The 24,090-nt window shown below is 35.6% G+C and overlaps 1 protein-coding gene across 8 annotated transcripts in view; it reads right to left on the bottom strand.

The window, feature by feature from the left end:
• KCNT2 (potassium sodium-activated channel subfamily T member 2) overlaps positions 1-24,090 on the bottom strand; it is a 412,694-nt gene that overhangs the window by 57,888 nt on the left and 330,716 nt on the right. For all 8 annotated transcript variants that reach the window (XM_032262881.1, XM_032262880.1, XM_032262875.1 and 5 more), the window contains one exon: positions 16,424-16,535. In XM_032262881.1, the coding sequence (XP_032118772.1) occupies positions 16,424-16,535 (112 nt within the window). The remainder of the gene's footprint in view (positions 1-16,423; positions 16,536-24,090) is intronic.

Consider the following 24,090-nt stretch of genomic DNA (forward strand, 5'->3'; position numbering starts at 1 on the left):
TTTGTGGCTCTCTAAGCCTTATATTTCTTAAGGCTTTACATTTATATATTTAAGTGCACAACCTTAGAGTATATCTGTGAGTGTGTGTGTGTGTATTTCATCCTGTTCCTGAGCTTCATTTCTGTATCACCAATTATTTTACTTATGTACTATAATTTTAATACGCTTAAATAAATGTATTATCTATCTCACTAAGGTCAGTTATTTCCCAGAATTCTCTCTTTAGTTTTAAGCAATACAAACACCCTGACAGTCCTAGACCAGGTCTTTATTATCTCATGCCTAATTTATTTATTTATTTTTTCCATTTATTTATTTTATTGCATTTTAGGTTTTGGGGTACATGTGAAGAACATGCAAGATTGTTGCATAGGTACAACACGTGGCAGTGTGATTTGCTGCCTTCCTCCTCATCACCTACATCTGTCATGCCTAATTTATTAAAATAACTTACTAACCCTTTCCCATTTCCCCATAATGTCCCATTCAGATAAATATAGAAATTTCACATCAATATGATGAAAGTACAAGTCTGATGATGTCACTTCCCTCAAGTCCTCATTTAAAAACTTACCATGACTCCCCATTCATTGCCTCAAAAACTCCAAAGACTCAGCATTCAGGGCATTCTAAGGTCTGGCTACCAAACTACTTTCTGGGATGACTTTTCAGTACTTCTCAGCATGGATGTTAGTAAGTCAGAAGTTGATTGACTATTTATTTAATCCTGAAAATTTCTTCCTCATATTTGGGTTCCAAATCACTGTGGGTAACAATCTAATCTAATGAGGTCCTCCTCATTCTTCAAAAAATATATCATGCTACCCACCCTGTGAGATCCTTTTGCACACACAGTGATGCTGCCCTTCTGCTGTGCAAATCACTCTGCATGTACGATTTCCTGCTTTTTGTTATTAAATTTCCTCGCAGAGGAAAAAAAAATATTTTTATAACACTGTTTTCAAAACCTATTGACTTTAAAGTTATACGGAAAAGTAAGATTTCAACCATCTGATTACATCCTGATAAGAATACATTACACAATTACTTTCTCTGTTAGTTCTGGACAATGAATAATTTGGATTAATTTTATGAACTGCACTTTATCATGTTGACTTTACATATGAAAAATGAGAATTAGAGATGACTAATACTTAGTCCTAACTATCCAGTTAAATTTTTGTGACACTATAATTTACCTACCTCATTGTATCTCAAAAAAAAAAAACCAACATATGGCTAGAAGATACAAACTGGCAGTAATTACTCCAAATCTGAACTACAGAAGGGTTTCATTTGGACTGTATAAATTTACTGAAGTTTAATAATGTTTCAACATTTAACATTTAATATAAAAATCTACATTTCTGACTTATTTGAAACTTGGAGAATCAGATATCATAGGTCATGGCAGCAACTGGACAGAATTTTTTACTTCACTAATTTACATTCCTCACTTGCATCAAAAGGCTTTTATTTTATACTTTGGAAAATAAAATATTTAGAAATTAGTCTAGGGATCTACTAACCCATATCTTGCTCTAAAGTAACTTAAGTGAATAGTAATTTTATAAGAAAATAACATAGTTAGTAAACTAAATACATTTTAAATGTGACTTAAAAAAATAGAATATTTCTAATTGACTACAAAATATTCCATGGCTTAGGAGACAATTCTTAGCAATGCAACCAACAAATATTTGTCAATTTACTTTTATGAATCAGGCACTGAACTGGGTTATTAGTATACAATAGTAATTAACAAAACTTTCCCAGTTCTGTAGGGCTATATATATATACTTTCACCGAGGACACACTTAAACATCAAACATTGCAAAGGCATGTCTAAAAAACATTTGACAAAATGCAACATCCTTTTATGATGGAAAACTCTCCATAAACAAGACATAGCAGAAATGCACCTCAACATAATATAGGCCATGTATGAAAAGTCCACAGCTAACATTACACTCAATGGTGGAAAGTTAAAGGCTTTTCTTCTAAGATCAGACGCTAGCCAATGATGCCCATTCAAACAACTTCTGTTCAACAGAGTATTAGAAGTTGTGGCCAGAGCAATTAGACAAGAAAAAGAAGCAAAAGACATCCAAATAGAAAAGGAAGAAGTGAAATTGTCTCTGTTTGCTGATGCCATGAACTTATAATATATAAAAACCTTAAATACTTCACCAAAAAGCTGTTAGAACTGATTAAAAAAAAATCGGTAAATTTGCAGGGTACAAAACCAACACAGAGAAGTCAGCAGTGATTCTTTATAATAAAAACAAAGTACCTGAAAAAATAATTAAGAAATCAGTCCCATGCAAGATAGCATCAAAAAACAAAATAAAATATGTAGTAATAAATTTAATCAAGGAGGTAAAAGATCTTTATATTATAAATTATAAAACACTGATAAAAGAAATTATAGATGACACAAATAAATGTAAAGCTATACTATGGTCATAAACTAGAAGAAACAATATTGTTAAAATGTCCATCCTACTCAAAGTGATCTTCAGATTTACTGCAATCCTGATTGAAATATCAATGTCACTTTTCACAGCTTTATATAAAACAGTCCTGAAATGTGTATAGACTCAGAAAAGACCTCAAATAGCCAAGCAATCTTGAGAGAAAAACAAAACACCAACAACCAAAAAACAAAGCTGGAGACATCACACTACCTGACTTCAAAATCTATTACAAAGTCATCAAAATAACATGGTACTGGCCAAAAAGCAGACACGCAGATTGACCAACAGAACAGCATAAGGAGCTCGGAAATAAACCCATGAATTTATGGTCAATTGAATTTTTTGTAACAAAGGTGCCATGGCCATACCATGGAGAAAAGACCATCTCTTCACTAAACTGTGCTGGGAAAACTGGGTATCTGCAAGCAAAAGAACGAAATTGGATCCTTATCTATTCCTATATACAAATATCAACTCGTAGTAACTTAAAGACTTAAATGTAAGGCCACAAATTGTCAAACTATTAAAAGAAAACATAGAGAAAGTATTCCACAATATTGCTCTGGGCAGTAATTTATTGTCTAGGAACCCAAAAGCACAAGCAGCAAGAACACAAACAAATTGGATTATATCAAACTAAAAACCTTCTACACACACAAGAAACAAAACAAAACAAAATTAAAGGAATGAACATGCAGCCTATACACTAGGAGAAAATATCTGCAAATAACACATTTGATAAGGGGTTAATATCAAAAATATATAAGGATTCAAACAACTCAAAAGCAATAAAACAAATAACCCAGTTTTTCTTCTATTTAACTTATACATTAGACTTCCTTACAAGATTTTATTTAAACAGAGGATACTGTGGCTAAAAAAATATCATAAAAACACTGGTGCATAATAGCACCCAAGCATTTGGCTCCAATTGATATAAAATCTTCAGTGTGAGGTCAATACACATACACACACACATACACACACACATATATATAAATGTCACACTGTACCCAATTAATAATGCAATTATTATTCGTCAGTTAAAAATAAAAATACAGAATAAAAGAATAAAACATTTCTACTTTTTAAAATGAGAATCTGCAGAAGTTAAAAGAGTGGTCTTTCTTCTGTTTTTATAAACTATAAAATAAACTATATGTATCCATAATACTTAAAAATACAAGTAAAGCTAAGTTCTATATGATTTATTGTTGTTCAAAAATTTTAACTCTTAAGAGGCAACTATAATTCTAAAAATAACTAAAATAGGCAAATTCAACAGTAATATCCATGACAAGAGAAAGTCTGAAAACCAAAACAAATTGTAAAATGCAAGAAACGAGATGGAGAATTAGAACCACTCAAAATGTCTACAGAAATATTTGGCAATCCCCATTGGGTTAAATTTTGGAACAGAAAAGGTTAGAATATAGTCTTCATATAAGAATTAAGGAGGATATTCCACTCCTTTTAACTGCAGTGTCAGTGTAAAAACTACGTTTTGAGTAAGGCCAAAAAAAAAAAAAAGTATTTTTACTGAGCATAAAAACCATCATTCAAGAGATTAAAGTTAGGAAGTCTTACTTTTATTATTAAAATTATCATTCAAGAGATTAGCTTTAAGTTAGGAAGGCTATAAATTTAAAGATAATATTTAAATATCTAAGTCCTTAGACGATAACAAAGAATGCGTAATTTTTCTGTGTAAGTTTTATGACATGGAGGGCTGTCAATGTAAATTATATCATGATTTTGAACTAACAGGAGTGCAGATGAATGATTTGTTGCTGAGTCTAGACTATTTTGTTGTTTTGATACACCAAATCTGTTCCATATGTTATACTTCTAAAATACTGCTTACCTCAGTTATGATCACATGAGCACATGATGAACTGTTATAATCACATGAGCACATGATGAATTTCATTCACTAATGTGGTCCCACAGATCAAAATCATTTTCAAAGTAAAGAATGAAATATATAAATATACTATTATCTGTTTTATTTATTAAAGAAAAACTATCCTAAGTTTAGTTTTATGATCTGATGACAGTTTGAAGCCACAAGAATTAAGTTTAAACATTTTACATAAATAAGAAAATATGGTTATAGAAATTACAAAAAATGAAATAATAGATACCAGAGACCAAACTTTTTTCAAGAAGAGTTAACAGTAATTTAAAAATGTTCATATTCAATTCATCTGATAGTATGATTATGAAAATGAATATATTACAAATATGAATAAGTACGTGGAGACTATAATTTTAGATTCCTAATATATTATTGAAAGGAATTTGGAAGAACTACAGAAACTAAAAATTCTATATCTTGTGGAGAAATCTATGCACTGAAAATAGCAAATTATCTGAACCTTTTCTGAGCCTGTACAGCTAGTACTCGACTTACGACCACGATTGGTTCCGACAGACCGGTCGCAACACGATTTGGCCGTAAGTTGAGTAGGCTATATGCACGCGGAGATGGTAGTGCTGCCGGAAGCTGGTCCGCACTGTCGTACGCCCAGCTCGGCAACGTTTGCGCTGCCAGACGCGGAGCAGTCGTTGCTAGCAATTGTGGTCGTACGGCCCAATGGTCGTAAGTTGCATAGGTCGTAAGTCAATCAATACCTGTATTTCTTCTCCCTCTATATTAATAAGTGTGTCCATCGTTATTTGATTCTGTTTTGCTAGTCTGCAAGGCACTACCCATTTCTGAATTCAGAGTCAAAGAAAGTACAGTGCATTTAATCAGCCTTCCATTTCAAGGCACAGAGAACCGAAATAGGAATCCTGGACTTCACAGCCCGTCAAATAAAAGGACATTTCAAAACATTAAAGGCAACAGAGTACCAGATGTATTATATTGGGGAAATGAACATTTATTTGTAAGTGAATTTACTTTAGATATCTTTCTCCTTACTATAACCTGTAGAGGAGTTACCTGAGAGATTCTGTGTGAATGCTATCATTCTATTTAGCTTGAACTGACGGGATACAGGTATTGATTGACTTACAACGTATGCAACTTACGACCATTCGACTTTACGACCACAATCGCTAGCCACGACTGCTCCACGTCTGGCAGCGCAAACGCTGCCCAGCTGGGTGTACGACAGTGCGGACCAGATTCCAGCAGCACTACCATCTCCGCATGCACCATTTCAACTGTACATATAGCGTACTCAACTTATGACCAAATCGTGTTACGACTGGTCTGTCGAAACCAATCGTGGTCGTAAGTTGAGCACTCGCTGTAATAAAGAAAAGTCATTGGTTTAACGTCCTTGTCTATTTTGATGCTCACTTTAACATATCAAATAGGAAGCACGCTCAAAAGGTACCTTTGTCATCCTAGATGATACTTTCCTTTTTGTGACTTACAAGCATTTTTGTTTCTTTCATTTATCAAGAAATGAAATGAATTTTGCAATCTCTCTTTCTCTTTCTGTAGGAGTGTGTGTGTGTGTGTGTGTGTGTGTGTATAAGTTTACAAAAAGACAATTGCTGGACGTCCTAAGAACAATAAGCAGTTAACCACTGTATTATAAATTATTTATTTTCATAAAATAATTAACTTTATAAAATTATCACATTTAAATAATTTTATTGACTTAGTCACATAAATTCTTTTCTTTTCTGCATTTAATATATCAATTTTAATGGTTTTATCAATTCACTATACATTTCTCATGACAACAGACACAGATACAGCAGCTGTGTGGTACTCTTCCATGGAGAGCTAATCACATTGAATTCGAAGTGAATGTCCTCCCTGCCTAAGCATGGCACAGTCTTAGTGACATAATGTGAAGACTTTGGGCTTACTGTGTAAAAATCACAATCCTATAAATATTATTAATAGACAAATTTTTACAGATATTTTACCATGTAATTTAAATTTTAGAAGTTTTGATAAAATTGCTAGTAGTCTATATGCAGAAAGCACATCACACTGACACTGCAGAGGCAAAGATTTTGCAGAGGTATATCAGCTTTCCAGATTGTGCAGGTTACACACAATACGATATCAATCTTATTCCTAAGAGATCCCAAAAAGATATGTCAAAGCCTAGCTGTAAACTATAGTACTTTATATATCTATATTAATAAAAATAAAATCCTCAACTCTTATAAGAAACTTTAAATGCAGGCTGCATAAATGTTAGCTGGCTCATAAAGACGCTGTAGAAGTTGAAAAATGATTGATATATTTCAGTGTTTATTCCCACTCAACATACTGCCTTCTAAGCTTCCTTTGTTTTTGTTCAAAGCATGATCTTAAAGACATGTTTAAGTTACCTGATGTCATGCAGGGTACCTACACTGTATTATGGAACATGTTGGTGGCCCTCTGTGCCCTAGGTATATGCACACAGGGTGCAAGTTAAAAACTACAGGGGAAAATTGGTTTGGATCCTCTTCATTTCATTTGTTTAGCTTTTCTGTTGTTTTTCTCTATTGCACGTATTCATGTGAATAAATCCTTTTTAAGTTAACCCTTTACTTTTCCTTCCACGTGTATTTTCTTATATACTGTGAATGTGAAAACCTAACTAGTACACTTGATCTTGTTTCCATATGAAAGTGCAAGTCTTTATTAATTTAGATTGCCTGAACAGAGTATCCTATGATGAAGAAGGAAAATGGAGAGATTTTTCTTTTTAACTCTGCAGGTCAGAGATGAAGCCAGGCCTTTCCATTTTTCAGTACTGCATATTTAATCTGCAACAAAAACGTTAAGCCATAACAGCCTTTTTATGTTTTAGTTTGTCACCTTTGCACTGCAAAATAAATACTAAATTTTTTATTTTTTAAAAAATAGACAAATTTCCACATTAAAAATTGTTATCCATATAAATTGTATTTAAAACTTTTCTAGAATAGATTGGGCAATGTTTTTCCTCACTTAAACTAACAGAAACTAATTAGTATTCTTTTCAAAATCTTTTTGGATGCATAGAGAGACAAGGTAAATATTTTCTTAAAAACAGGATAAGAATCTTTCTTAATGAATCAAATTCAGTGTTGGCAGGTAGTACCAAACTCCCACTCAGCTGTTCCGGAACCTGGATCATGAATACAAAGTAGCTTAATTTGTCTGGACAGAAAAAATTAGTAAGACAATGTGCTTTTGTTTGTTTTCATATACGTGTCACCCATCAAATTATAAAATCTATGTGGTTTAATTTTGTGATGCCTAGCATTCATTTGGCTCATAGTATGTGCTCAGTAAACATTTATTCACTTGAGTTTAAATTGAGAACGTGTAAGTTTGCCTTCTTGCTATTCCATAGTGAAAATATATTGAAAAAATGACATTTTTACCATATTTCTCCCAGAAGGTATCTCCAATCACTGGTAGAAATTCTTATCGTTTTGTTCCACCAGTGACTAAAACGGTAACACATAACTTATAGACATGACTATTTGCATTCGGACACCAATTCTCTGGCATGAAGTGTGTGACCTACAATTGAGCTCAACTGTGATACTAATGACCTGGAGTTGGCAAAGACACCACACGTTAAAGGGCTCAGTCTCACACGACTGCGCCCAATTTAAACACCAGCCATAAGTCCTAGGTGTCCTCAAGCCAACTGTATTCCTGCCCAGCCAGCTACACATTTGGGGCTCCCATAAACCCTCAGATTCAATAATTAGCTAAAATAACTCACAGAACAACAAAAGCACTATACATATGATAACAATGCTATTCTAAATGAACAGTAGATGAAAGGGTGTGTGGGGGAAAGTCTTAAATGGTCCCCCAAGCACAGGAACTTCCATGACTATGATGTTAGATGCCCCATTCTCCCAGGACATCAACATGTTCACCAACCAGGAAGCAGTCAAGCCTCACTTTTCAGAGTTTTTATTGAGGCTTCATTATGCGGGTATGATTAATTAAATCATGAGTCATGTGATGAAACACAGCCCCCCCCCCCAGTCCCTTTCTCCTCCCTAGAGTTGGGGGTAAAGGCGAAAAGTTTCAACTTTTTAATCAGAGTTTTCTTTTTCTGGTGGCCACCCCAGCTTATAGAGGTGCCCCCTCCATAAGTCCCTTCGTTAACATAGCATCTGTGGTATGGTTGAAGGGTATGAATTACAAAACATACTCCTATCACACAGAAAATTAAAGGACTTTTGAAGGTCTCAGCCAGGAACCAGGGACAAAGACCAAGTATTTGTTTTTATTATACCACCTAGTCATCTCACATTTTCATTATTTTGCTTCTTACATCAGAGTGTAATTATCATATGATTGTATTGTGTGATTATGATCACCATTTGGGAATGGGGATCACTCAAAAGCAATTTTAAAGAAAGTAGTCTAGAAGCAAATTGTGCACAGATATACAGCTGAATAAAAGGCTTTGTAAGTACATCAAAGCAAGAGAAAAGAAGCCTTTGGAAGAAAATGAGACAAAACGTTCCCTTTTTTTCTATTACTGTTTTCTTCTTTTCCATTTCCTTTTCTCCTCACCTTTTCCATCTCTATTCAGCTCTTCTACTGTGTTTCCAATACCTGTTATGCCTACTTTGTTGGGATAAGGGTCACTGACCTTCAAACATGAAAAGCAACAGTGAGAAAACCAGTGGTGATAGGAGTATTCAGGACAAGAATAATGAAAAAAAAATCAGCAAAAAGAGTGGACAACAATCAAAGAAAGGTCAGATGGAAAGGAAAATGGGCACAAGTACTGTCACCAAGATGGCAGAACCCAAAGTAACCCGTTCATTTCTCCCCAAAACAACAAAATACTCAACATTACTAATCATGAGGGAAACGGAAATGAAGGCCACAGTGAGACATCATCTAACTCCAGTTAGAATGGCTATTATCAAAAGATCAAAAAGACAAAAAGTAACAAATGACAGCAAGGATGCAGAGAAATGAGAACGCTTATAACTGTTGGTTATAAGAATGCAAAGTAGTACAGCAATTATGGACAATAATATGAACACTCTTGAAAAAACTGGCAGAGCTGTCACATGATCCAGCAATCTCACCGCTGGGTATACATCCAAAAGAAAATTAGTATTTCAAAGAGGTATCTGCACTCCCATGTTTATAAGAACATCATTCAGAACAGCCAAGATGGGGAATTAACCTACGTGTTCATTAATAGACAACTGGCTAAAGAAAATGTGATATGTATGCACAACAGAAAATTATGAATCTGTAAAAATAATGAAATCGTGTTATTTGCAGCAACATGGATGGTTTTTCTTAACATAATGGTCATTATGTTAAGACAAAAAAGCCAGGCACAGAAAGACAAGTATCTCATGTGTTCACTCATACGTGGAAGATTTTTTAAAAAGTAGATTTCATGGAGATAGAGAGTAGAATGGTGGTTACCAAAAACTGGGGAAGAAATAGAGGAAAAGGGAATGAAGAGAAGCTGGTTAATGAGTACAAAATATATAGTTAGATACAAGGAATAGATTCTAGTAGTCAACAGTACAGTAAAGAAATTATAGTTAATAAGAATTTATAGTGTATTTCAAAATAACTGGAAGAGACCGATTGTAATGTTCCCAACACAAAGAAAAAACAAAGGTTTAAAGTGAAGAATATCCTAGTTACTCTCATTTAATCATTACACATTGTATGCCTGTGTTAAAATATCCCAAAATATGTACAACTATAGTATATCAATTTAAAAATATAAAAGGCAAATATAAAAAGTAAAGCATGATGTTTAGGAAATGTTTTGATAGAGTGTTCAAATTTGAAGAAATTAAGTGTGATGTATTATATTTAACAGAGAATACTGACTCTTCACAAAAATCCACTGCCCTCTTCTTCCTAGGCATATAATCAGACTATATTTCCCAGGCTCTCTCAAGTTAAGTGTGGCTATGTGATTAAGTTCCAGGTAGTCCATACCAATGAAAGTGCTATGTGCCACTCCCAGTGCTGGCTCATGAAAACATTCATCAATTTACTGTTGGTATATGTCTACTGTTCCTTGCTGCATTTAATTGAACATTACTTGAAAGACAGAAGCTAAGGCACTTAGTTTCAAGCAGAGATGAAAGGAAAAAGGAAACTGGGATTAACAATCTGCCAGATTTTTAAACTGTCAGCTTCTGGATTTCAACAGAATAGGAGACAAATCTGAATGAAAAAAAATAAAAAGACTTTAAACAACAAAGTTCGGCTGGGCATAGTGGCTCACGTCTGTAATCCCAGCACTTTGGGGGCTGAGGCGAGTGGATCACCTGAGGTCAGGAGTTCAAGACCAGCCTGGTCAACATGGTGAAACCCCATCTCTACTAAAAATACAAAAAACAGCTGGGTGTGGTGGTGCATGCCTGTAGTCCCACCTACTTGGGAGGCTGAGGCAGAAAAATCCCTTGTACCCAGGAGGCGCAGGTTGCAGTGAGCTGAGATCATGCCATTGCAGTCCAGCCTGGGCAACAGGAGAGAAATTCTGTCTCTAAAAACAAAACAAACATAAAAGAAAGTTCAACACAAATCTCTGTCTCAATAACTGGAAGGTATTTCTATAAAAATCAGAGAAATGCATTGCTTGTGAAAGCAAAGAAATGAAGAATTTGTAACCTATGTTTCAGAAGAAACTTTGGGTATATGCCTGGGCATAAAACTGAATGGGGGTAAGAGTGCAAAAAGTTTATCAATTTTTTCAGAGAAATCAGCATTATAGTCTGAAAAACGTTTAATCTTTGTAAGCTTTCATAAGCATAAAAATCTTCAAACTTCCTCAAACTTGCATAAGCAAGTAGCAGGCTACAAAAATTACACAGGCTGCAAGGAGTGTGTATTTCTGAAGTGACATAGGTAATGATGGCTTAGGAAGAAGCTTGGGTGGAAAGACAGAGGCCACAGAAAACAGTAGAAAAGGGAGTTTCTCAAGATAGCAAGGAGTAATCAATGAACTTCACAACATTGTTCACCTATGAACTAGTTATTCTTCCACCTTTTTAGCTCTTTTCATTTGTCATTGAAAGACAGTATCGTGATGATGGAATTCAGGACATGCTACTCCAAAATATATCAACTTGACAGGTGAGAAAACAGCAGCAGCAGAAAGGACACTCTAACCTTCTCTTACCCGTTCTTCCCTGAAGCCGGCCATAAATCTTAGCTGACCTTACACTCCAAGTAGGACCTAAGATCCTGATTCCAGAGGGGTTCTCCCTGTTCTCAGAGGAGGACAATGTCCTCATGCCTTAAGACATAGAGATGCCAAGAGGAATTTGAAAAACCAGTCCTTGCTAAGTCACCTCCCTAATTTATTACCATGATACCCCCTTTGGCCAATCATAACTCTATACAGCTTCCACTCCTACCCATATAAATACACAGATTTCTCTGTTTCTTTGAGTCTTTATTTCTGAAGACATATGTCACATAAAATTTATATTCAATAAATTTGTTATTTTTTTCTCTTGTTAAACTGTCTTTTGTTATAGGGGCCTCTGCAATGGGTGAGAATTTTTTTCTCCCTATTGGAGTTAAATAATACCCCAAAATATAGTGCCTTGACATGCTGAACAGAAGCAGCCTCTCAAGATCTCTCCGACTCCCCACCTCCCTACAACCTCCTTTCAATCCTTTCTCTCCCAAAGCTCATGATGAAGTTGTTCTCTGAAGTTCCCTTATTAGCCTAAAGTCTGGACCTGCCAAAGAAAACAATTACTTCTGGTCACTTCCTTGAGTTTTCATTAACTGAACTCCCATCATAGGGAGCAAGACTGAAGTCTGTCAGCACACCTGAGCAGCTTTTGTCAAAACCATTGTCTGCTCTGTGGGCCCAACAGACTTTGTCCCAAGCCATATTATATGTTCTTTAAGTCCACTGAATTCCCCTGAAGATCATTTACTGTGTCCCCCCAAAATCATTCATACCTCCCATCTCCCTTTCCTCTAGGAAGAAACTATGTAACCATGTGAACCCCTTTGCATGGTGGGGCAATCACTTGGTGATTCTCCCACAGGCATGCAAATAAATTTGCATGCCATTTCTCCTCTTACTCTGCCTTCTGTGAGTTTAAGCAAACCTTCAAAGGGCAAAGGTAAAATTTTATCTTCACCCCTACATCCCCTATAGTGGATATTCTTCACTAAATAGGTACTTTCAGAAAATCTGTGAAGAGTATTATTTCTGATACCAATGAAAATTATATATTAATATTTATTAGAATGCAAGGTCTACAAGGAAAACATCAAAACTTAATCATCACAGAAGTAAAGCAATTGGGAATAATATAGTTTAACATTATACATCTATCCCTATAAATCATATCACTTCTTAAACATGACTGAAGACCACTTAGTAGCAAAAAAAAAAGTATGTAAGCAGCCAAGCTGGTGTTTATTTCTGATTTTATCTATTTATTTATTTAATTATATTTTCCTTGAGACAGAATCTCTCTCTGTTGCCCAGGCTGGAGTGCAATGGTTTGATCACGGCTCACTACAATGTCTGCCTCCCAGGTCCAAGCAATTCTTATGCCTCAGGCTCCTAAGTAGCTGGGATTACAGGTGTGTGCCACCACGCCCAGCTAGTTTTTGTATTATTAGTAGAGATGGGGTTTCACCATGTTGGTCGTGCTGGTCTTGAATTCCTGACCTCAAGTGATCCACTGACTTCAGCCTCTTAAAGTGCTGAGATTATAGGCATGAGCCACCATGTTAAGCTGTGATTTAAAATCTTAACTGTGTTTCTAAAGGTGAAGGTTCTCACCTGTGAGGGTGGAAGGGCATCTACTTACAGATAGATGGAAACAATATTCATAATTATGTTTGGAAGAATAAAAATCCATGTATGCCTCAGCCAAAAGTAACTATAGAAAATGCTACTGATTGTTTAAATATTGGAAATAAAGATCAGTTTTCTAATCCTAAAAATCTCCTTGCACCCAGAATACAAATTGGAAAGATAATTAAATACTGTTAGCTGTCATATCAGTAAACATTAATGATTTAAAAAAATCCTTGATTTGAAGAGTTACCATATCATTCATGGCACATTATTAGTTTGACAGAGTTGCCATAACAAAGTACTATTGACTGGGTGTCATAAACATTACAAATGTATTGTGTTACAGTTGTGGAGGCTAGACGTCCGAAATAAAGATGTTGTCAAGGTTGGTTCCTTCTGAGGACTGTAAATGAAGGGTCTGTTCCAGGCCTTCCTCCTTGGCTAATAGGGGACTATCTTCTGTTTCCCTTCACGTTGCCTTCCTTTAAGGTGTGTCTGTCTCTGTCTCTAAATTGGTCCCTTTTACAAAAAAGTCAGTGAGCCACAAACTAGAAACCACCCTATGATCTCCTTTGAAGTTGACTACCTCTCCGAAGACCACATGTCTAATGGTTAGGACCCAACACACCTTTTTTTTTGGATGGGGCATGACAGAGTACATAATTCAACCCACAACAGTATAAAAATCTACAAAGTTTCTATGTTTTTAAATTTTTAAGTTTCTAAGACCCTAACTTTAACATAATATGGTAACAAGTGTATCAAAGAATTTTCCACGGCTTTCAACATTCAAACTATTGATTTCAATTCCACTTCCTCCAGCCTTTCTATCCATGAATAATTTGGAAAAATGTTGATGTACTGAGTTTCTTTTTTCTTCTTGGGAAAACCATCTAAAAGATGTAAAGCCAAACACAATCTTAAAAAAAAAATTACCCTGATGACAAAAGTCCCTTCTCTTTTCCTTGGAGCATTTGCTTTAGAAAACTTATAATTGTAAATCCTTTCGCTGTCAAAAACTTGTAACTGAAAATCCTTTCTCTGTTACTGAGATGGATGCAAATCTCTGAAAACCTGAATAAACCTCTAGCCAGTTTTGCATTCCAGGAATGTCCTTCTTGTGGGCCTTCCGGCTACCTTTTTGAAATGTGAACATCAAGGAAGAAGGCAACTTGTGTCTCTCTCTTTGGGAGTTTAGCCTAGATACCTGGTTTTAAATTGTACCTTCTTATTTGCTGCAAATATGTTTTTATTTTTTTCTTTGGATAAAGAGATGTATGTAATTGGCATATATACCTCATATTTTTCTTCTTTTTCTCTAATGCAATAAGCACACAACCATGTCAACAAAAATGCTCACAAATACTGAAAAACCTACAATTATGACCTTGCTACATCAACTGACTCGTCAACAACTTAATACACAGAATAAAATGTTTATTAGTGACAATATCAACAAACATAAAATGTGTAATTATGTTTTTAGTACCATTTATTTGAATACTAATTATATGTCAAATGCAGGGCTAAGAGTTTTGCATAGATTATATACTATAACCTTTATAATGACCCTACTATTTAAAATAGCTTCTAACACTATTTTCCACATAAGAATCCCAAGGCTATGAAATAATTTATCCAGTTTTCATTCCTCAAAAGTAGTGGTGAATTGGGCCAATCTGACAGCAGAGCCTGGCTTCTTCATCACGAGATGATCCTACAACATGCCAGCATGGAATTCCTGCTGGATTTCTTATTATTTGGTTTGCTTTTGAGTCTGAATCAATTTAGCCCTGCTTGCTATCTTTTTTTATGCTGTTGAAGTGATGTGGCATAGTGGTAATTTTCTGTCCTGAAAGTCAATGGCCTTACGTTTCCCTTACAGAATTGAACTGGTGGCCGTATAATCTTGGAAGAATTATCTATTTAGTCTCAAACTCAATTCCCACATCTGGAAGCACTGCACAACAACAATTTCCCTGTGGCCACAAAAAGCAGGGTAAGGCTCTATAAACATTCCGTGTGTGACTAGCTTTGATGAAATCAATAGATGAGGGTGCAGACATAACCTTACTCAACAATATGTTCCCCAGGAATTAGGACAGCATCTGGTTGGTCATAATTGGTAATCAAAATAAATAATTAAAAAATATAAGGCATCATTTTCTCTACCTCCTATATTGTGATAAGAAATGAAAACAGCCTAGATTTAACATTTTCCTTATTTATTTATTTTAGAGACGATATCTCACTCTGCCACCAAGGCTGGAGTGCAGTGTCATGATCATAGCTCACTGTGGTCTCCAACTCCTGGGCTCAAGGGATTCTCCTGCCTCAATCTCCCATGTCACTCTGATTACAGGCATGAAGCACCACATCCAGGTCAACACGTTTTACATGTATAAGACTGGGTCTTTTTTTTTCTTTCACATCTAATTCTGCCAGTAAACTACTATTTAGTAGTAAGTCAAAGCTGAGCGCAAAAACCATGTACATCCGCACTAAACCTATATACTGAAAATGGAAACCAAATCTTTCTGACAATATAATATTACTTTGGAATTCCATTGTGTCTATTAGCATTATCCGGATCTCTTTCCAATCCCAATCAAGTCCCTGTTTTGAAATATCATCATTAAATTAAATTCCAAATCTCAGTAAACTTTGACCTGGTTTTCCTCCCTCTGAGACCTTGCCAAAGCTCTATTGAGGCAGTCTCCCTTACCGAGGTAAGCGATAAACTTAGCTTTACCTCAGGTTGTGTTGGTGATATGTGGGAAGCCAGCTTTCAACAAAGTCTATAGTCTTCTAAGACCCTAAGGATTTTTGGAAACTGCAAAGCCCTGTGTAAAGACAGATTTCATGACATAGCAAACTACTGATAATATTATCAATATAATTGACATTATAAGTGAGTACAGATATTTCTATTGCATTTAATTCCTTCACGAATCACGTTTTTAATATATACTTAATAATAATGGAACAAAATATCTCCATCATATTTACCTGTGATATAAATTGTTCAAATCTATCAATTTCACATTTTTAAATAATTATAAACCAGAATTTCATCTCCCAAATATGAATTCAAAATAGCATTTTATTTTTACTGTCTCATGGGATTTCCCGTTATATATTTACATAATTATTTTTTGAATAAAGATGGTTAAATCTAATTTACTTGATAATGTGGGGTCTTACCTTTTCCAGTTTTGAAAGAGCAAGAGAGTAACAGTCTTTGGCTCTGAACTGCATGAATCTCATGTTGGCTGGGTGAGTAAGCTCTGTGATAATACTGAGACTGGAAAACAACCTACATTTCAAAAGAACAATTGCATTTCACTAACAATCCAATATGCTTTTTTTTTAATATAACAACAGATTTATGAGTAATTCCTAGCCTTAGGCATAAAACTATATCCAATTACAATAGCAGACAATGCCACATAAAATCTTCTGTACGATGCACGAAAAAATGAAACACCATTTCCTCAAGAATATTTTAACAGACATTTTAACACAATAAGAAAAATAAATTCAGTAATTTGGCTTTTATTAGACATTTTCTCTTTACACTTATGGGACAGCATAGAAGAGAAACTCATGAAGCTGACTAAAGACGTTACAAGGTTACTTTATGGATGGCACTGAAACAGAAATTTATAAAGATAAATATGCTGATTGGCAAAATTTCACATAATGAGCTTCTTGTCTATTATGTGAGCTCTTTCATGTCCTATGGCATTCATTCTCATAGCATGCAGTTTTTAGATGTCAGATCTTGCTACAACAAACTTCTGAGGTGAGGAAATGATTTATACAAAATTTCATTGTAATGAATTGGGGCCAAGCTAAAGCATCGATAGTGTTCTCCAGAAGTATCCTGAGAATTTTTTCACAGGGCCCATGGCTTCACATGAACTTTCTTCCCATTTGACACTCCCTCAAAATATATACCAAAACGTACACACATACATACAGGCTCACACAAGATTTCCTTCCCCAGAGAAAAGGTGCAGGATGATAACACAATAAATGGTTTTTATTTTTGCTGTTGCCGATGATCTGATCCTCACCTGATATCTATGCATCCCTGATTGCTTGACTTGTTTAAATATTTTGGTATTGTCTGTGGCACCCACTTCTGTGATAATCAGCTTTGTTTTCCATATGCATGATATGTCTTTACACTAACTTACGACCACTTAAAATTCCAATCACTAGGTTGAATCCATACCTAGAACTCAGGGACCAGACTGACTGCAAATATGCAGAATATAAACAGCCTGTTTGTGAGGCTCAGGAACAAATCAGCTCCTGCTGCTCTCAATTTATGCTCATTCGGTCAAGTGGGTGCTGTTACTTCCATGTGCCCGAGTGCTTGATGTGGTACATGCTTCTTTTTTAAATGGGAGCTCTGTCCCTGAACCCCAGCACTACAGATGAGTTTTTACCTTTCCTCAGGTCTAACTCTGGAAGGAAGGCTGATGGATGATGTGTCAGGACTGCTCCCTCCTACTGAGGAGAGTAGGCCTTCCCTACTGCCTGCAGGGCCTTTCTTGGCCTTCAGCCCAGGCTTCTCTGACTATCTGCCTCTCAGGTTTGTTTCCATTGAGCTTTAGTCACCATTCCAGTTAAGACAGTAACACATTCTTAAAAAGAGTTGTGGTTTTTTTTGCAGGGTTATCAGTGAAATTTAGACATCCTCTTGGCCTTTGAGAGCTAGGATATTATTGGATATTCTGTGAAATCTTTTAATAAAAGTAAGAAATATAGCCAGTATTATATGGATTAATCTCTATTTTGAGAATAAATACTATTATAGTTCTTGATTTAGGTAAATTTGAATAATTGTTATTGAAATAATATCAGCAAAACAACCAGGATATAATTTCTTTTGCTGAATTTAATGTTAAAAATACAGTAATTTTATTTGTGCAACTGATAATGTTCTCAATAATTCTGTGACCTTAAATTCATTACAGAAACTCTAAATATCAGATTCTGTAGAGAAAGGATGTAGCAAAGCATGAAGCTAGTGGCTACCCACAAAAGGTACTGTCTTTTAGTTATAATGCTATTACTATTTTCTTAGCTTTTTTCTTTTCCCAATGTTATTTATACCTGAAATGCCATTTCTTTTCTGTTTAATTTTCTCCTGAATCTCTATATTATGAATTCACAACCAATATTTAAAGTGGCTCTCAAATCCAATCAAGATGAAACTTAAAAATTTTTTAAAGCTAGAATAATCCTCTGCACCGTGGCTCCCCACTATTTGATTTACTGATTATAATACCTGTCAGCCTCTACAGCATTCTGGTTGGTTTTATTCATGCCTTAGCTTTCCCAGTAGATCACAACATCTAGAAAGGCAAGGTTTCCCTCTCAATGCCTACGACCTTATATTCCTTTAATTAGTAAATCTTTGTTAAAGTAAACAATTACTCGATTCACATTTGTGCTTTTGAGATGAAATCTTGATGAAGAGGGTGCTGAATTGAAATAGATTAGCTTATGGAGAAACACGGTATTATCAATATTTCACATGATTTTCTTTTAGCAGCTCTAGTCTCACTCAAAAGTCACCCATGATAGTATATTCAATAAATAAAAGTTATCTTCTCAAAAACTCTTTAAAAATTAGAAAAGTAGCCTGATGGAAAAAATGTCAATTGACTTTTGCGCTGGCACACTCCATCTGGTAGGCCTGGGAAATGCCACCAACTGCCAAATTTCATACCATCTGGGAGTTTCAAAGTATTTATTTCAGAAATATTTTAAAATAACAATGTCACTAAAGATATTCACCATAATATGATTGTCACAGACAAAATTCAATCAACTGTGGAAATAGAAAATAAAATGAAAAATAAGACAAAAATGAATCAATGAACACAAAGCCTTATAGACTCATGCTGACAATAAATCCCATATTCATGCACTGAACTTTAAAAAGAAAAATTAACCGACCTAAGTTTCTCCTCTTCGTCTTTTGCGTTTTTTTCCTCTTTGGTGGATAACACGGGTCCATCAACAATAATTATAAATCACTATTCCAAGAGTTGTCTGTGTGTTAACTCATGTAATCTTCACATCAGGCAGAAGCCCCCACATTTTATGTTTCCATCTGTACCCTCTCCTTCCCTAGGAAAAGCTGAGGGCGTCTGGCACCACCCTTACTCTGTCTCTTCAGTATCTTTAGATGTGTAGTGGTCTGTGCCAAGCCGTGAGGAGAGGTAAGCCCTGCAGGGCAAGTCTTGTGGCTGGCCATATGGCTCTTGACCACGGCTCTCAAGGGCGAATTTGAAAAGCCCACTTTGGCCTCTACCAAAGTCACATCCTCCTGCCTAACATTTTTATCTCTAGCTGCCTAACTTCTTTGGATCTCAATAGTTTCCAACTCATGTTAGAAATCAAGAGTGTCACATAACCTCTTCAAACTGCAGAAAACTACTCTATGATTTACCTCCAATTATTAAAGATGAGGAAACTGAGGCACAAAGAGACAAAATAACATGTTCAAGGTAACATTCTAGTAGGTGGTAGAGCCTGGGTTGCACCAGAGCATTAGGTTCTGAAGCTTCCCCTAACCATAATAATAAAGAGGAAGGTAGACCAATGTAAAGAAACACAGATGATCCAAATAAAATAATGTATTAACAATATGTAGCAACAGATTGGTATTTCATATATTAAAAATCCACTCTTTTAAAAATAATATTTTATAAATTACTTCCACTTAGCCTTAACAAGTAATTTTCAAGTTTTTACTATTAGAAAGTTCCGGTCTCCAGGAGATAAACACATCAAGTAAGATTCCTGACTTTAAACAGTATAACATAATAAATGAAACAATAAAAATTCACAAATTATAAGGACATATGTATTTTTCTAGGGGTGATAAACTGTGGCTGACTGAACACTCCTAGATGAAGTAGCATTAAGACATTAGTGAATGGATAGCTTATGAAGAAAATTTAGGACAGTGTTGAGATAGATATAAGGCTAGAGATGAAATTTATGAGGAAAATGTAGCTACAATGGAACTAATGAAAATTGTGTTTAACTTTTGGAACATTTTTATTTCCCTTAAAAACATGGTTTTTGGCCGGGCAAAGTGACTCATGCCTTTAATCCCAGGACTTTGGGAGGCCAAGCTGGTGGATCACGAGATCAGGAGTTGAAGACCAGCCTGACCAACATGTGAAAACCTACCTCTACTAAAAATACAAAAATTTGCCAGGCGTGGTGGCACACACCTGTAATCCCAGCTACTTGGGAGGCTGACGCAGGAGAACTGCTTGAACCCAAGAGGTAGAGGTTGCCATGAGCCGAGATCGTGCCACTGCACTCCAGCCTGGGCGACAGAGCAAGACTCAGTCTCAAAAAATATATATATGTAGTTTTTATCTTTAATACAAATCAGTACTCTCACTTTGAATAAAGGTCTTGGTTACTTAGATTGTTCTGGATATCATCCTTTTATGACACATTTTATCAAATAGAACTATACACATGTATGTAGCTAGAAATATTTGGGGTCTTAACAAGAGTAAGTGAAAACATGATAGGATGACCCAGTCATTGTATTTGAGTGACTTCTGGGGTTGAAATTAAATAGGACAACATAATTTTTGTGATGTACCGCCATTTCTGTTCTACATAAATTAACCTATAACATTTATGTTATTTTGAACTGAGAAACTGAATGTATTATAGCTAAGCCTGCCACCTAGTGAAAAATCTAGAACTAATATTTATATAATGAAACACTGTATGCTAATGCCCTTTATATCCATAGACTATTACTTGCATTCGGTTATAACACGTTATATTTACAAATTTGGTTGTCTAATAGATTTATTTAGGTTCCTTTGAAACACTAATACTGTAAATCTATTTCTGGGTCTTAAAATGAGCGAAATATATTTTGCACATAGAACATTTTAGAATTAAAATGACATAATAAGTCTCCTTTCCCTGGGCACTAAAAACATAATAGAGCAATACTGTAATTAAAAAACATATACAGTTTGTTCTATTTAAAACTTTTTACAAGTATTTTGTGTTCTGACTCAGTGATGTAAATATAATTGTCTAGATATGTAAGATATCCATGGAAGGGTTCTCTGCCAGCATTAATTTATTTAACAATATTTTTACTAACCAACATTAAGATGAAAAACATATCATATATTCTGTTTCACAGACTAATGGGGGAACTCTGAAACTAGCTGTCTCTGTATCATAAAGCAAAACACACAAACATAAATATACAATCTGGAAAATGTTTATGATACTTTATTCAAAATTACTTACTGAGCTACATGTTACACTATAAATTCTGATTTGCCATGATACTGGAAATAATGTTTTTAAATAACATTATTTAAATAAAATACTAATTAGGATTTTTGGACTACAATTGACTATTAACACTAAAACAAATATAAATGTATGTAATCTTTCATAAATAATTTTAAAATACTTCAGGAAGTCTGAGTTAGTAATAAATGACAGTATGATAAATATCAGGACTCTTCTGTATTCAAAAATCTTATCCATGAAAACCATAGCCAATCTAAACATTACAAGTAGTTTTCATTATATAAAGGTATCACTCTTGTATTTGTCAGTGTTGAGTATTTTAAATTATTTACTTATATTTATGGTTATATTATTTTGAAATGTGTCATTTTTCATATGCAGGTACATGTTATTTCCTTAGTAAAATTATGGCTACTTGTGCCAATCTAAATACAATATTTTCTTTAAAAAAAATACAAAAACAAGCTGGGCACGGTGGCTCACGCCTGTAATCCCAGCACTTAGGGAGGCCGAGGCGGGTGGATCACGAGGTCAAGAGATCGAGACCATCCTGGTCAAAATGGTGAAACCCCGTCTCTACTAAAAATACAAAAAATTAGCTGGGCATGGTGGCGCATGCCTGTAATCCCAGCTACTCAGGAGGCTGAGGCAGGAGAATTGCCTGAACCCGGGAGGTGGAGGTTGCGGTAAGCCGAGATTACACCATTGCACTCCAGCCTGGGCAACAAGAGCGAAACTCCGACTCAAAAAAAAAAAAAACAAATAAACAAAACTTGCCCTTCTATGCTCTTATCATCCTAGCAATGCAGAAGTCTCTTAACTGGTCTGCTCACACCCACTCTTTCTCTTCCTCAAACAATTCTCTACATTGTACCCACAGTTATCTTTTAAATTTTCTCTGTCCTTCAGTTATTTCCTGTTATTCTTAAAATTTGGACCAACTTATGTACATACTTTACAAAGCCATGAAAATATGGCTTCTGAATTCTATTTCAGCCTCCTCACACCAGTCTTCCCCTTGCTCTGCTCTAAGTCCTTGATTGGTCACTATCAGGATCTCAGAGCTTCATATATGTTGCCCCCATATGCAGTGCTCTACCCATCCTTTTGCCCATTTAGTCTCTCTCCACTTTTCAGGTAAAAGATTATCAATTCCTCAGGAAGACATTCTCTGACACGTGAGACTAGTGCAAATATTCCTGTTATCTGGGTCTATATACAATTCTACATATTTTCCCCAACAATTGCCACAGTTATAATTCTGTAGTTAAAATTTTAAATGACTGGCTTAATACCTTCCCTGCTAGACTATTAACATTCTAAGTCCCCCAGCTATGTCCACCTTGTTCATCACTGCAGCCACAGCAACCTGTATAGTCCTGACACTTAGTAGGTGCTCCGTAAACTTAGGGGCCAAGCATGATACATTAACAAATTGCAGGCATGGCCACAGAAGTCATCCTGTCCTATTACAGATTTAATGCAGGATTTGCTCTTTTCCAAACAGATGACAAATCCATGACTTGTTTCAGTGTTTCCATTGACATTGTTCTTCATCTTACAAGTATGTTCAGCCAAAGTTTAGAAAACAAAAGCAAAAACAGCAACCAAAAATCTTTGTATTAAAACAAAATCAATCAAGGGGAAGGAACTTCCCAACTAGGTCACTCCTGGACTTTTACCATAAAGTTCTGCACCCATTCTGCACTAAACATTATTCTGTGTGCTCTTCAGAGAGACTTTTGTTTCCCAACTCCTAGAGAAAGTTTTCTCGTTTTTCTTGACTGAAATAAAAGCAGGGAGGGAGGGGAGGGGAGGAGAGGGGAATCTCTACCAGCATATGCCTAACATATTAAGTATGAACTTGAGAGGAAGAACTTAACATAGAATAACCTGCAGCAAGGTGTAAGGACGTGAATAAGTGAGTTCACCAAAGCCTGGAGAGTAAGCAAAGCAACAGTCAGGAGGAGAACTGCAAAGGCATGGTTCCATGTACAGGAAGGCAAATTAAGTTCCAGAAAGGTGGATATCACGATGATGTGTAAAAAGCTCAAAGGGAAGGCCAGGCGTGGTGGCTCATGCCTATAATCCCAGCACTTTGGGAGGCTGAGGCAGGCGGATCACCTGAGGTTGGGAGTTTGAGACTAGCCTTACCAACATGGAGATACCTTGTCTCTACTAAAAATACAAAATTAGCTGGGCATGGTGGTGCATACCTGTAGTCCCAGCTATTTGAGAGGCTGAGGCAGGAGAATCACTTGGACCCGGGAGACGGAGGTTGTGGTTGAGACAAGATTGCACCATTGAACTCCAGCCTGGACAAGAACAAAACTCCATCTCAAAAAAAATAAAAAAAGCTCAAAGGGAGCCAGGTGCAGCAGCTCACACTTGTAACCCTGTACACTGGGAGGCTGAGGCAGGTGATGTAAATCACTTGAGCCCAGGAGTTCAAGACCAGCCTGGAAAACATGGTAAGATCCTGCCTCCACAAAAACTGAAAATAAAAACACCGAGGAAGGGGAAGAGAAGACACAATC

This window comes from Sapajus apella, unplaced genomic scaffold (assembly GCF_009761245.1).
Source record: "Sapajus apella isolate SASKATOON/1434 unplaced genomic scaffold, GSC_monkey_1.0 scaffold132, whole genome shotgun sequence".
Taxonomy (NCBI): Eukaryota; Metazoa; Chordata; class Mammalia; order Primates; family Cebidae; genus Sapajus; species Sapajus apella.